The sequence below is a fragment of the Bufo bufo genome, chromosome 1 (genome assembly GCF_905171765.1).
Source record: "Bufo bufo chromosome 1, aBufBuf1.1, whole genome shotgun sequence".
In the NCBI taxonomy this organism is placed as follows: Eukaryota; Metazoa; Chordata; class Amphibia; order Anura; family Bufonidae; genus Bufo; species Bufo bufo.
In genome coordinates this window covers 509,198,045-509,213,024 of record NC_053389.1, presented here as the reverse complement: position 1 = coordinate 509,213,024, position 14,980 = coordinate 509,198,045, and the positions used below count along the sequence as shown (strand labels likewise).

The following is a 14,980-nucleotide window of genomic DNA, read 5'->3' as shown; positions in this document are numbered from 1 at the left end:
ATGCACAGTGCTCAGTTTGACAGATTTACCAAGACTGCCATTTCATGCACCAGTCGTAGTCAGCAGTCCGTTGAAGTAAGATGTGTTGTTAATAGACACAACTCTTAATAAATTTGAGACCTCACCAGCATGTCTGTATACCATTAAAATCTATGTGCAAAAAATCATTATAGTCCAAAAAAAATAAATAAAGAAGTCTAAATGATTTAAATGTTTCTGGACCGGAAGGGCCACAATAACCTGATATTATTAAATGGGTTTCCTGATTCTTTCTAACTGATGCCCTATACTTTGGATAGGTCATCAGTATCTGGTCGTGGGGGTCCAACACTCTTGACTTCGATGATCAGCACCAACCTTCTTGCAGCTTACCAAGGACAGCAACCTACATTGTATAGCGACTATATTTGGTATTGCAGCTCAGCCCAATTCACTTTAATAGGACTGAGCTATGCCTAGGCCACAAGATGGATGAACATGATGTCCCTGGCCTATGGTAAGCTGCACGAAGACCGTAGAGCATGCAGGATGGTACAGCTTATCGGCGGAGATCCTGGGTGTCAGACCACCACTGATCAGATACTGCTGACCAGCGGACAGGACATCAGTTATAAAGTGTCGGAAACCCCCTTTAAAGTATAGGTTTTCCTTTGACATAATTCTATTTCTATAGAAATTTAGCTACATGAGATGTTGAATTTACAAACATATGTTGCTGGTAACTATACTGGACTGACGCACTCCTAATATCATAGCAGAGTTTGCAGGCTGCAGTCCATTTTGAGAAACACTTCCTAGAATGCAAAACAGTGGAGGAAACTATGCGCAGCCACAAGGTAAAGAGAGAGTACAAAGGGGGAATTTATCCCAGACTGGCATTTTACACCAGTCTATGACAGCCCCTGTGCTGCCAGAAGATATGCCACATCATAAATTAGGCGCATCCTCCGGCAGTTTGTGGACGAAACAGAAATCTACAGAAGCTCCAAGTAGATTTTGATCTTCATTTACGCCAGAATGAATGAAATCCCCCCATAGAGCGTTGTGTTGTGTAGGCTTTAAAATTGTAAATGCAGCTATAAATGATGAAGAATAGGATATGAAGTAACATACCAGCCATATACACTAGATCAGTGTTTCCCAACCAGTGTGCCTCCAGCTGTTGCAAAACTACAACTCCCAGCATGCCCGCACAGCCAAAGGCTTGTTTGGCTGACAACTATTTCTCCCTACCATCCTATAAATGTGCATGCCAGGATGCTGAAGTCTTATCATTCTAATCTCATTTCTACTTTCATCTGCCGTCTGTATAACAGGGGTTGGGACAAGGTATTTTAGTGCCCTAGACATATGAGGAAAACTATGGCCTCGGCCAAGTAGAATCTATTTTAAACTACCTTACTTGCTAATAATTGAGATTTAAACACCGTTTAGAAGCAAATGTAACAAGACAAAAAAATTAAATAAAACCTATAAATAACATTCATTTTTACTAATGTTTATATCTAGCAAAAACTGCAAAAGACCAATTTAAAAAATTCCAGCTCAAAATGAGTACAATGCAGTAATAATAAAAAATGCCCCCCCCCCCCCCCAAAGGTGTAAATAGCCTTTAAGCCACATCTTTGACTTGAAAACTTGAAATTTAAGTAATAAAGAAGTCTTTGATTGTTATTATGTATCCACTTAATAATTTACTAGGATGAACTTATTTCAGGAGCTACCTTCCCCAAATATGAATAATCACTGGGGTCTGCCAGATAGAAAACTTGTTATTATGTTACAGTGACACAGTGTACAATAGTACATAGAGGATTGAAAACAGTGGTTTACCATGAAAGCCTGCCAGGTCCTGTGAGATCCACTCTTTGCATCAGCTCAATGATTATGATAATTAAGGAGTTATAATGAAGTGCATACTCGTTGGTGGTGAACCTATGGCACGGGTGCCAGAGGTAGCACACACAGCCCTCTCTGTGGGCACCTGCACCCTGGATTAAGTCTATGGTGTACCAATATGCCTTAGACTCTTCCTGCCATTCATCAGCACAGGGTGCACTATGAACAGCACAGGCAGCGCACTGAATGTAGGCAGGCTATTATAGCTAAGTGATAAAGTACATGGGAGATATACTATATTGGTATTCGGGTCAAATTGTCGTGTTGGCACTTTGCGATAAACAAGTGGGTTTTGGGTTGCAGTTTGGGCACTCTGTTTCTAAAAGGTTCACCATCACTGCCCTAACTGGACATTTGGGCAGGGGTTATCCTCTATTTACCAATAGTGTAGTAGGAGACATACATATGAGTCTGCAAAAAATAGCTCAAATTGCTCTAAATTGTATCAAATGGTGCACATAGCATAACACCCTTGGTAGAACTTGCTATACATGTTAAGTTTGTTTTACACGGACCTATAATCAGGTCAATTATCAGAGATGGTCATTTGTAGAAATGCTCATTCCTGGTAATTGACGTGTAAAAGGTGCCAGCAGTCATCCAGTGAATGAACAAACGTTCGTTCGCTGAGTAATTGTGTTTTTCAGTCGGTATCAGGTTGTTCTGTGTAAACAGGGATCTACTGCTCAGGAGCAGTGATTTTCTATGAGGACAAACAATCACTGTATCAATTGCAGAAATCACCGTTAGAGAGACTAGCACTGACGATCAGGCAAGTATCTGGAATGTTTGGCACATTCCCGATAATTGCCTGAAACACCGGTCTGTGCAAAAGGACCTTTAGAAACCTTTTTGTTCCTTATCCCACCTCATGGCAATCTTACGATTATACTAATATTGTGCACAAAAAAATATATATGCCTTTTAATAAGCTTAATGGCTTTTATGACTCATCTAAGGCCACTTTCACATATGCGTTTTGAGATCTGGTAGAGGATCTCAAAACCTGACCTGTCCGTTCCATTAGGGTGCTGTTGTGTGAAATCAAAACGGAACAAACCGGATCCGTCACGAAATACATTGAAAGTCAATGTGTGAGGAATCAGTTTTTTTAGGATCCTAAGAAACCGAATCCGCCACCATTTAATTACATCGTTTTTAGAATTACATAGTTTTTACGAATACAGTTTGTTCCGTTTCGATGACCAGACACAAAACCGCAACTTGCAGCGGTTTATTGTCTGGTCACAAAATGGAATGCTAACGAAGCGTAAGGCATCCTAAACGGATCTCTTTCCATTCAGAATGTGTGGGGATAAAACAGAACCGTTATGGCCCGGTTTTGAGATCCTCTACCGGATGTCAAAACCGGAATGCCAAAATGCCTATGTGAAAGTAGCCTTAGCCTGCCCATTTTCTTCAACACTTTTCAAAAACTTAGCGCACAGCATCCAACGCATTTTCACTGTCATTGGCTATTTAATTCTACATCTATCTATGCAATTAGACATCTTTAATATCAATCTTCTTGTATCCTTACGTACATATGTTTACTGCATGTTGCTCTCCAGAACTTTGTCTCACTGGGACAGTGGAGGGCTTCTACTTTTCATAGGTTTCTCTAGAATCGCAGCCCCGTTGAAAGGCAGATAGGAAGTATGTGTATATAATGGCTATAAAGCAGGAATGCGACCCATATGCATTTCACAAAAGCACTGCAAGAAAACTGTAACAGCAAATTTGGCTGCCGATTCTGCCTCAGACTTCTCATTTCTTAACTTATGAGTAAAGCAAATGTTAAGTTATTATCAGGCAACCGAACTATAAAGCCATGTGCAGCCTGCACAACTGTACTGATGTTCACAGAACAAACCTACCTCTGGGGCACTGATGTCTTTTTGATGTACTGGTATATACATAACATTAGTCTAGCTGTGGATTTTATTTCTTAGGGGTTTTTCAGGTATGTGCAGGGAAAGAAACGTAGGAGTTAACATTTTATTATATTTTCTTCCCTTCCTCCAAAATCACCTTATAAACGGAAATCCAAGAATTACATTTTATATTTTTGTCACCTGCCCGCTCACGTAGGCTGCATATTGAGCTTAAATCATGCCACAACACGGTCCTCACGCCCCACTTACACAGCTTGCTGCTGAGTAACAATGTTTTGAACTTTTGACTTTCAGGCTCCACATCTCACCATCCACTACTACGAACATGAGACCATCATTTTATAGACAATCATCTTGGCTATCTCATACATTAATTGGACTTGCAACTATTTAGCATATGATTAGTTATAATGATTCTTGTCATGTAACTGCATTGTTACTGTTTTGCTCCTGGTGTTGGAACAATCTTTTTCTTGTATACTACAAATTACAACCTGTTCTCTCATTCCCTAATAGCTCAGTGTGTTATTAGGTTGATTCCCAAGCGAAAGGTCACTGTTTTGAATCCAGAACCAGCCATGAAGTTGATTTCCCAAGAAAAGAGAGAGTTCATCATCCAGTTCATCGACAGCAGTATCTCGGCCAAGAAAATTGCCAAACTGCCTCATGTCAGTGCCAGGGCAGTTGGAAGAATACGAAATGAAGTTCATCAACAAGTCGGCTCATCACATGGTCTATCAGTTCTGGAGCGACAAACATGGCAGTGGAGATGGGCCCATATGCCTTGTAATAGTGAGATCACCGTGTGACGCGCATTACACAAGCCTGGAATGGCAGCCCTGAAAAAAGGTGACGAAGCCTCGACTTCAATATCGTGATAGGACGCATCGGCAAATAAGTATGAACAGTGGACCGTAGAAGATTGGAAACGGGAGATTTGGAGTGATGAGGTGAAGGTCAATACACTGGGCTCTGATGGGTGCAAATGGTTCTAGAAGAAACAAGGGAAAAGGGGGCTAATGGATCAAGAAATTGACGGAACTGTCAGGTTTGGTGGAGAAAGGTTGATGATATGGGGTTGTTTCACAGCCAAAGACATTGGATACTTCACCAGGATCGATGGTGGTCTGAATGCTGAGCTATATGTGAGTATCCTACAAGACGAGTTACTTCATACACTCGAGTACTATGGGTATGAAAAGAAAAACGTAGTCTTCCAGAAGGACAACGATCCGAAGCATACGTCGAGATTGGCGAAGAAATGGTTCAATGAAAATGAAGTAGAGGTGCTGGATTGGCCCCCACAGTCCCTAGACCTCAACCCAATCGAACACTTGTGGGTAGAATTGAAGAAAAAGCTGTACCCAAGTAAGTCGACAAGTATGCACCAACATTAGGAACATGTAGAGGAGACCTGTGAACAGATTTGAATCTGATCGAGAGCATGCCCAGAAAGATTCAGGCAGTATTGAACGCCAAAGGTGGATTTACAAAATACTAATAAAATAATAAATAAAAAAATTTAGACTTTTAGGAGCAAAAAAGTAACAATGCAGTTACATGACAAGAATCTGCATCATATGCTAAATAGTTTCAAGTCCAATTTATGTATGAGATAGCCAAGATGATTGTCTATAAAATGATGGTAGTCACACATTCGACGCTGTAGTGGATGGTGAGATATGGAGCCTGAAAGTCTGAAGTTCAAAACATTGTAACCCTTTTGCTCGTCAGTGTACACACGCACATGGCTTTATGATAAAAGGTGCAGTAATCAAAAATGCAATAAGAGAAAATTAATTTACATCCAAAACAATTACAAAAAGGAGATACAATAGAAAGATCTGAACACAGTCGTCAGGGCCTGTTCTACTTCCTTGAGGATAGGAAGAACAAGGGAATGCGTATGGAAGGCTTGGATCTGACCCTCACAGTGTGAACCGCTCATGTCCAAATATGTTTATATGTATGGCGGGTTTACACGTCCCGATTGTCTGGCAGATTATCGGGGAAGAACGTTCCTATACTCATTCCTGTCAATCTGCACACCTGAGGTTCAGCAGATCACCCAATGAGCGATCGAAATGTCATTTGTGCAGGCAAGTACACTTTATTTTCTGCAGTAACCATTATGAAGCGTCTATTCTTGTGACTCTGTATTGTGCCACTCATATGAATGAATTGGCAGCAGTCTGCAATAAAGTTGGGTTGTCTCTACACAGTCTGATACTATCCAGTCAGTGCTGACTGTTTAGAGACACTCCACCCAATAGGTAACACCCAGTTGGACCTAGTTCAGACTTCTAGCAATTCATTCATAAAGTAGATGAATAGTACAACACAGAGTTATGCGAAAAGATGCTCCATAATTGTTATTTAATGGTTACAGCACCCGCTTACTAAACCAGACACGTCAGAAGTGGGTACTATGTAATATTATTTTTCCTTGCTGCCCCCTCCTTTCTCCTTCCAAGATAACAGCTGATCCCTAGGGGTCTCAACTTATTTTTAGGGGACTTTTTAACAAAAAGTTTAAAAAGTAAGCAACCCCGTTAATTTAAATTTAATTATGCTAATTTCATAAAAATATATGCCAGCACCGACTAATATACACAAACGCATTTCTCATTTAACTACAGACTGCTTAGAAATATATTACAAAGTGTAAGCATGACCCTAGCGCCCTTTAATGCTTTTTGGATTGTCATGGTGCAGACTTCAGCATGAAGCTTTTTCCTGTGACTTCAGAATACAGGCCAGCAGCTTGTTGTGTTTGACACATGGTGTAAGTGAGTTTGGGTTCTGATTTTATTAACTTATATTTTTCCCAGGGTATTTTTCCTTCAAGTTACATACACCTAAAGAATGCTTCTGTGAAGAACAAAGGGTAGGTACTTATCTGCAGGTAATGTTTTCTGTATGTCTTGGGACTATATTTATTATACAAGGTGAAAGGATAGGGAATCAGCGGCACTGCTGCTCTCGCCCCACATACACCCCTGTACTGCCGACTATCGCAACCAGCGGCCCAGCAGGTATGAGCAGATTAGCGTGGTGCTCAGCGAGGTTGATTCAAGTAGATAAAACTTAGAAGTAGATGAAAGAAATCGCGGCACTCACCACTGTCTTTGAAGAACTTCAATGCTTTATTTCTTGCAGTAAGTTCGCAGGCTGGGGAGCGGGATGGCCCTTCAGTGTGAGTTGGCGGTGACGGCCGTTTCGCGTGTGACTTGCGCTTCCTCGGACCGCTATGTCTTGGGACTATATTTATTCAGATGGCCCCATTCAGACGACCGTATGACCGCCATGCTCCATTCATTTCTGTGGGAGCTCCAAAAATAGCTGAGTGCTGGCTCGACTATTTCCGTCAGCCCCATAGAAGTGGCCGTGCTTGCTATCCATTCATTTCAATGGGACTGCCGAAAATAGTCAAGCACGCCAACGGACAGTCAGATTGTTGCCCTAGCCTGTGTATAGGTGTACTGATCACCTTTATGCTGGTTTTATTAACCGCCTTCCCCCCCAGAATAAAAGGACTTCTGTAAAAATCCTTGCCTGCTACAGCACTGATTGGCTCATTCTGGCTGGCTGTCAGCCTGGGAGTCAATCGGAGGAAGCCCTCCCGCCTCCCCTACTTCTCAGGGTCATGTGAGAACCTTTTCTTCTTCCTCCCGAGTGCTTTTTTACCCGCCGACGTGTACACTGAAATGGCTATACGTTCCGTTTTAGTGGATTCATCCGAAACAAATCTGAAAGAATTCGGGTTCGTATGCTGTCCAAAAAATACCAAAGTTTGGAGTGAACCCAGTTGGAACCGATCCTTATTCCCATTCAATAGAGTCAATGGAGAATTTCTGCATGAAATTTGCATTGGATCTGCTGTATAAATTGACTTGCTGCAGATTTTAAAATACATACATCATGTGCAGATCCCTGAAGAGTCGCTTAACATGTGGACACCTGTGGTAAGCAGAATGAGGGCTAGTTGTTCCTTATCAGAATTCCCATTGGCTATGCTAATATTTTTTTTTTAATTTCTCAGCCATATAATACATCTTGTACTTACGTTCATAGTTATTTTGCTTTCACAGGCAATTTGAAATGGTCGTTCCTACTGAAGACTCTGTTATTACAGAAATGACCTCTACCTTAAGAGATTGGGGCACAATGTGGAAACAGCTTTATGTGGTAAGATATTCTTTTTTTCAGCAATGGACTGAGCTTACGAATGGTTTGACAATATGGCAGCTTTCCTCCATGGACAATATCACCCTTTTCAATAGGCTGTAGTGGTAGTGCAGTTCGATCAAGTGAATGAGACTCAACCACATCATCTAAAAAAAACATGGATAATCCTGTTACTGTTTCTGAAGGAAAGCAGCCATGTTCTCCACCACACGGCTATCACAATATCACACAGATGGAAAACTGCTATTTCCCCTTTAAAAATTGAAAACTATGTTAAAAGGGTTTCTCTAAGATAATCAAAAATCTTGGACAAGCCCTCCAAAAGTCCAAAATAAAAAAACAATCATGTTGTACTCCTCTGTGGCACCGGTTTGGTACTTTTTCTGCAGTTTGTTCACAACCTGCCGTGGTGACCGCCAATGTAAGGCACGTGACTGCTGCAGCCGATCACTCTCCCCAGTGGTCTAACGCAAAGGACAGGGATTGGCTGCAGCGGTATCTAATAACACCTGCATGTCACTGAGCATGTCACATTATCGGTGACATGCACAGTGATGTGCAGGTGTATGGCATGGACTTCTGCAGCCAATCACTATCCTCAGTGGTCTACCGCTAAGAAAAGTGATTGGCTGCAGTGCTAACATGTACAAGCTGCATGTCACAAGTGATGTGCAGGTGTATGGCATGTGACTGCTGCAGCCAATCACTATCCTCAGTGGTTTACCGCTAAGAAAAGTGATTGGCTGCAGTGCTAACATGTACAAGCTGCATGTCACAAGTGATGTGCAGGTGTATGGCATGTGACTGCTGCAGCCAATCGCTATCCTCAGCATTCTAACACTAAGGACAGTGATATGCAGGTGTTGTGCATAGTCGCTGCAGCCAGTGTTGGTAACATGTACAGTGACGTGCTGGTGCATGGCATGCGACTGCTGCAGCCATTCACTATCCTCAGTGCTCTAATGCCATGTAGGATACACGTTTATATCAAGAACTACAACCCCAGTCCTTATGAAAATGTTAGTGGAGTCTGTGACCTTGTTTCTCAGCCCATTTCCAAAACTGTATATCCCTGACACAGCATTTTGAGCAAATAACAATTTAAATCAATGCACTATGCATAGTGAGTTGTCAGGTTGGCAGCAGTGGAAGTCTCTGAACATAGCTATGCTGCGGAGGGCTGCAGTCGTTTTAGTTGGGAAACGTGTGGTTATCCAAGCTGATGAACCACACTGAAGTGACATTCTGGCATGTGTCTGGATATCTGATTGACTATTTCATCTCTATTGAAAGCATTAAAGTTTGGACAGAAATAAAGGTGAAACATTTCAAGATTTGACAGAATTTGAACTGAGTAAATGAAGTTTTTCTGTCTTACACTGCAGAAAAATGAAGGTGATCTCTTTCACCGCCTGGGCCACATAATGAATGAGATTCTTGATCTGCGCAGACAAGTGCTAGTGGGACATCTGACTCATGATCGCATGAAGGATGTGAAGCGACACATAACAGCCCGTCTGGACTGGGGAAATGAGTGGGTAACAGATAATCATCTCTGCCTTTCACATGCACAGAAGCCATCTCTGTTTCCATAAATGCTAGATAGTTTCACGTTACTAACTAGAGGCAGACGAGTGAGTCCATAGTCATAGCCGCTTATAAATGTACTTTTTACTCCTGACATTTCTGAAGCTTTAGGCGTAATGTGATCAGCCTTCTAAATCCAATCTTAGTCTCTCTTTACAGGAACACTAAAAACAGGGAATAAGTAATATCTCAGCATTTCCTCCTTTTTATATCCCCCTTTCTCTTAACACAATTTTGTCTCATATTACAGTAAAAACTGAGAAATTTATAAGGAAATCTTTATTTTTCCTGTCATGTATTCCTCTTCACAGTCATGTAATATGCGGTAAGACAGGTGGCTGGAGCAGGAGCCTCCCTGCTGTGCCCTGTATGCAGTAGGATAAAAAGATTGTTAAAGGGATTGTCCGGTTTCCAATACTGATGACCTATCCTCAGGATAGACATTCAAATAGGAGTTGACGGCAGCATATCCATCCAGAGATTCTTTATTGATAGTTAGTCCATTAAAATATGTTCTAAAAAGCAGCAACGTTTCGACTACTATCTAGTCTTTGTCAAGCATAATATAAAGTGCTCACCCCAAGATATTTATAAGGCATCCAGTACCACCCACAATATCGCTGAACCTATCAACCCAAGTGATTGTCAATCATCCCTCCCAGGTTTGAAAGGTCACTAATAACAGATCACCACTATGTGTTAATCAGTGTGGTTTACATACATTAAATCCCATAGTGGACCCCTTACCTCATGCACCATTATCCAGCTTGGCATCTCATAATTCTCTTTGCGCATGCTCGACGTAACGCTCCCTCCCTCCCCCGTAATCCGCAATCTGGTCGTGTGATCTACACATGATCACATGACCACCTAACTCATCATTTGCTGGAAAACCGCCGCATTGGTATATAACTAACGCCCATGCTTACTATATTATTCATTTATATGCTTCAATAAAATAATGATTGAACCGTAACGAACGCCCAAAGCCTAAACAGTTACACCCCTTCATGATGTAAGCAGATAATGTAATCAAACTCCGATCATATGATCGCATCTCCCGCTTCATATTCGCCACAATCACCTCCATCTCGCGTGGGTAAATCGACACGGCGTCACGTAACCATGGGGATACAGACACTCCCCCTCTTCATAACTAATAGGATGCCACCGATCCAGCCAGGATGAGCACTCTAATTCGGGAATGTCACATTCAATAATAAAGATCGCCAATTGTATCAATTCGTGCATGATAAGGGTCCATCTTTGATCACTCCCCACCTATAGGAATCAAACACAATAGAAAATTATTACATTAAAAAACGGGTTAAAAACAACTTCATACTTATGGCCTAAAATAACTATACTGACAAAGATATCCTACTCCATAACATTGAATTCTATATTCAAGCCATATGGCTGTAATGATCACAGTATAAAGATCCATTTCAATTTTTTTTCCCTCAAGATCAACTCCCTGTCACCTCCTCTCCTCAATGTTCCCACAGAGTCAATCACCCTGAATATTAATTGATTTATCGAGTGGCCAAAATTGATGAAATGTTTCGCTACAGACTTGTCCAACATTGTCTTCCTTATAGTACCTTTATGTTTCTTAATATGTTCTCTGATCTCTATCGTAGATTAAACTGCAGGGACATTGGATCATATAAATCACATCCTTTGATCTACAGGTGTAGTAACCATTCACCTTATATCTATGTCCCGTATAGGGATGTACAAAAGTATCCCCTTTAACCATATTGCCACAACCTAAACACAGAAAATTGCCTTTCTTGCGCGGAGCAAGGTATCCTTGTCTATCCACTTGCGTACCGCCTATATCTGTTTTAACCAAACAATCTTTTAAATTGACGTTCCTCTTATAGGCCATAAGTGGGGGTACTTCAAATTCTTTTATTGTGGGCAATCCACTGTGTAAAATATGCCACTCCTTCCTCAATATATTCGCAATCCTACCACTATGGCTGCCAAATGTGGAAACAAATGTGATCCTCTGTATCCCATTTGGTTTTAGATGTGAAATGTAATGTGGATTCTCTATCTGACCTCACGATCCTATTGTGTGTTCTCTGCAGTAATCTGCGTGGATAACCTCTATTGACAAATTTCTGACAAATCTCATCAATTCTTTTGCAAAACTTCTGTTCGTCGGATACCACTCCTCTAACCCTGAGTAGTTGACTCCATGGGAGCGATTCAACCATCCTGCGAGGGTGATTGCTATCAAACCTCAACAGGTTGTTCATATTTGTGGGTTTTTGATATACATCCTCTACATATACCTTAACATCCAAAAACTAATTCATTTTCCAACATCCATTTTAGTAAATTGTAATCCAGGTATACCATTGTTCAGGTATAAATGAAAACAATCCAATTCTTCACTTGTGCCTGTCCAAATAAAAAAAAAATGTCATCGACGTAGCACCACCAGCACAGGATCATCTCCATGAATGTAGATCGGTACACTAGCCTGTCCTCCACTACGACCATATAGATGTTCGCACAAGTAAGGGCCACATTTGACCCAATTGCCGTACCCCGCTTCTGTTGGTAAAAGGTGTCCCCAAAGAGCAAATAATTCCTCTTCAGGACCACCTCCAAAAGTTGGAGGGCAAACCTTGCACCCAATGGAGAGAAACCTGTGCTGGCAAGCGCCACACCGATCGACCTCAAACCATCATCATGTTCAATTGACGTATACAATGAGACCACCAACGAGAGAACAACGAGGCGCAATGTGAAGAATTCGAACAACTGATGGTGAATATCTCTTCTGTTGACCTCACTAATGATCAGATTAATGTATTGAGTCGAGGACTTTCCTTTTGCCCATCGTTACCAAGTGATTGGTTTGAGATAGAATTAGTTACGGGACATTAGAATACCAAAAAGTTTTCTTTTGGTTTCTTTGTATACGTCAAATGAACATGAAGATGGTTTAAGGTCGATCGGTGGGGCGCTTGCCAGCACAGGTTTCTCTCCATTGGGTGCAAAGTTTGTCCTCCAACTGTCTCCACTTCAAAGAGCTGATCGGCTTGGATGCCAGGTGTCGGACCCTCGCTGATCAGAAATTGATAACCTATCCTGGGGATAGGTCATCCATATAAACAGGCTGCACAACCCATTTTAAAACAAATTCAGATTTCTTATTTGAGTTGCTTACTCTATTAACTATACACATTTTCTATTGTTATTTCTGGCTTTGTTACACTTAGGCCTCAAGCACACGACTGTTGTTTGGGTCCGCATCCGAGCCGCCGTTTTGGCGGCTCGGATGCGGACCCATTCACTTCAATGGGGCCGGAAAAGATGCGGACAGCACTCCGTGTGCTGTCCGCATTTGTGGCTCCGTTCCGCGGCCCCACTAAAAAAATATAACATGTCCTATTCTTGTCCTCGCTTTGCGGGCAAGAATAGGCATTTATATTGCCGGAGCACGTTTCGTTCCGCAAATTGCGGAAGGCAACACGGGCGGCTTCTGTTTTTTGCGGATCCACAGTTTGCTGACCGCAAAAAACGGCACGGCCGTGTGCATGAGGCCTTACAAGCATTATGCAATTTTTACAGATTCTTGTAATAACTTTGTGTGTTTGAAAATGTAAGTCTTGATGTAAGCTCACTGGTGATTTTGATACAGCGTTGGACTAGATGAACCATATTGCATTGCAGTAGAGAAGGGAGTTTACCATCTGGTAAATGAATGCCCCATTAATCCAATTATTTCTGCTGCAGCACAGAATAAGTGCGTACAGAGGCATCTTTTATTTTTTTTCTCAGCACTCACCATCGAAATAGGTATTTCTGCATGTTACTAGCAAACTATAACATTTGAACTTGATATATTTTGCTACAGGGTTAGATCATTTACATTTTTGTAGAGATGCATTTATTATTAATATATACTAAAGTGGGTCTTTTACAGGGACACAAGTTCACTTAAAGAGATTTTCCCATTAGGACAGCACTATTAGACGGGGAACCGTTATTTAGAACTATACTAGGTTAGCCAGAATGGGAAATTGCTGCGGGAGACATGCTGGCGTGCTGGCAACTTCACTAATCATGGATGTGCCCGCAGCAGAATTATCAGTGATCAGCTCATCATAGGGAAAAATGAGCAGCAAGTTTTGTTTTTTCTGATAAAAGAATACCTTTAAAGTGAACCTGTCATTAGGGTTTAGGCCCCCATACTGCCACCACTCTGGTACCACAAGGCCAGGTACATCATCACAAGCCACTTCCAGTTCCTTCTGACATATGTGCAGTGAAACTAGATACATTGGCCTTGGCTTTCTCTGCATGTGCTAGGTGCATCTGGAGGTCAATCAACCAAGAAGGTGACCAGCTAGCATGACTCTTCCAGCCTCCCCCATGACTCCCGGCACACATTAGAATATCAAACTTCTGAATTCATCATTCTGAAGATTTCAACATATGTGCAGTGAAGTCAGGCACTTTGGCCTTGGCTTTATCTGTGCCTGTGCTGGGTGCAAGTGAAGGTCAGTCAAGCCTTGAAGGTGACCAGCTAGCATGACTCCCGGCACACATTAGAATATAGCAATCAAACTTCTTTTTCTAAAGTCATCATTGTGAGTATTTCACTGTCCTGGATACCAAGCTGTTGGCAGTTTGAGGGCCAAAAGTCTGATGACTGGATACCTTTAATGATAAATATGTCAACTGAGCCACATTTCAAGTTTTGCTGCTTATCCACATGGTTAGTTGTTACTCCTCTTCTTGTAAGGATATTGCTCCTTAGCTACAGCAGTTTAAATGGCCATCCATAGGAGTGTTATCCCACTGGCCATTGGAATCCAATGCATATGCAAAACATGTTCATCTTGCACATGTACAATCTACAAAGAACATGCTAATCAGTTAGATATGAAGTGGTGTATCAAACACGAACTAGAAGTTGGGGAAGTAACATGCATGTAAGAATATTGAAAAAACCAAAGGGGTCATTTATTAAGACCGGCGTTTTAGACCCTGCGCTGGCGGTGGATCCGCCAAGGTATGTAGAGGTGCCGGCCCCTACATAACTTCAGCACATCCACAGCCAATCTAAATCTACGCCAGCTTCCTTGCCGGTAGGCTTGCACGATATATCGCCAAAGCAATCGTATTGCGATAATCGACGATTGCAATATGGCGATTTGGCCGACCCAAAAATGCTGCGATTCCCTACAGTGATACACGGCCGCCGCACAGCGCGGTGTATTAACAGAGGGGGGGAGGGGCTGGGGGCCGGAATCTGGATTAGGAATGACAGCGGGAAACGGTGCAGTCCCTGTATTCTAATGCACCGGCCCCGCTCACTGTTGTATAGTCTTATCTAAGCTGTAGGCATTGTTAAAATATAATAATAATGTGTAATCCAGCTG

At 41.8% G+C, this 14,980-nt stretch overlaps 1 protein-coding gene across 1 annotated transcript in view; it reads left to right on the top strand.

Annotated features, from left to right (window-relative positions):
- The window catches only part of DOCK4 (dedicator of cytokinesis 4), a 321,839-nt gene that overhangs the window by 91,646 nt on the left and 215,213 nt on the right, over nt 1-14,980 (top strand). The window contains exons 5-7 of the mRNA XM_040411036.1: nt 6,626-6,681; nt 7,886-7,982; nt 9,368-9,516. Of these exons, the coding sequence (XP_040266970.1) occupies nt 6,626-6,681; nt 7,886-7,982; nt 9,368-9,516 (302 nt within the window). The remainder of the gene's footprint in view (nt 1-6,625; nt 6,682-7,885; nt 7,983-9,367; nt 9,517-14,980) is intronic.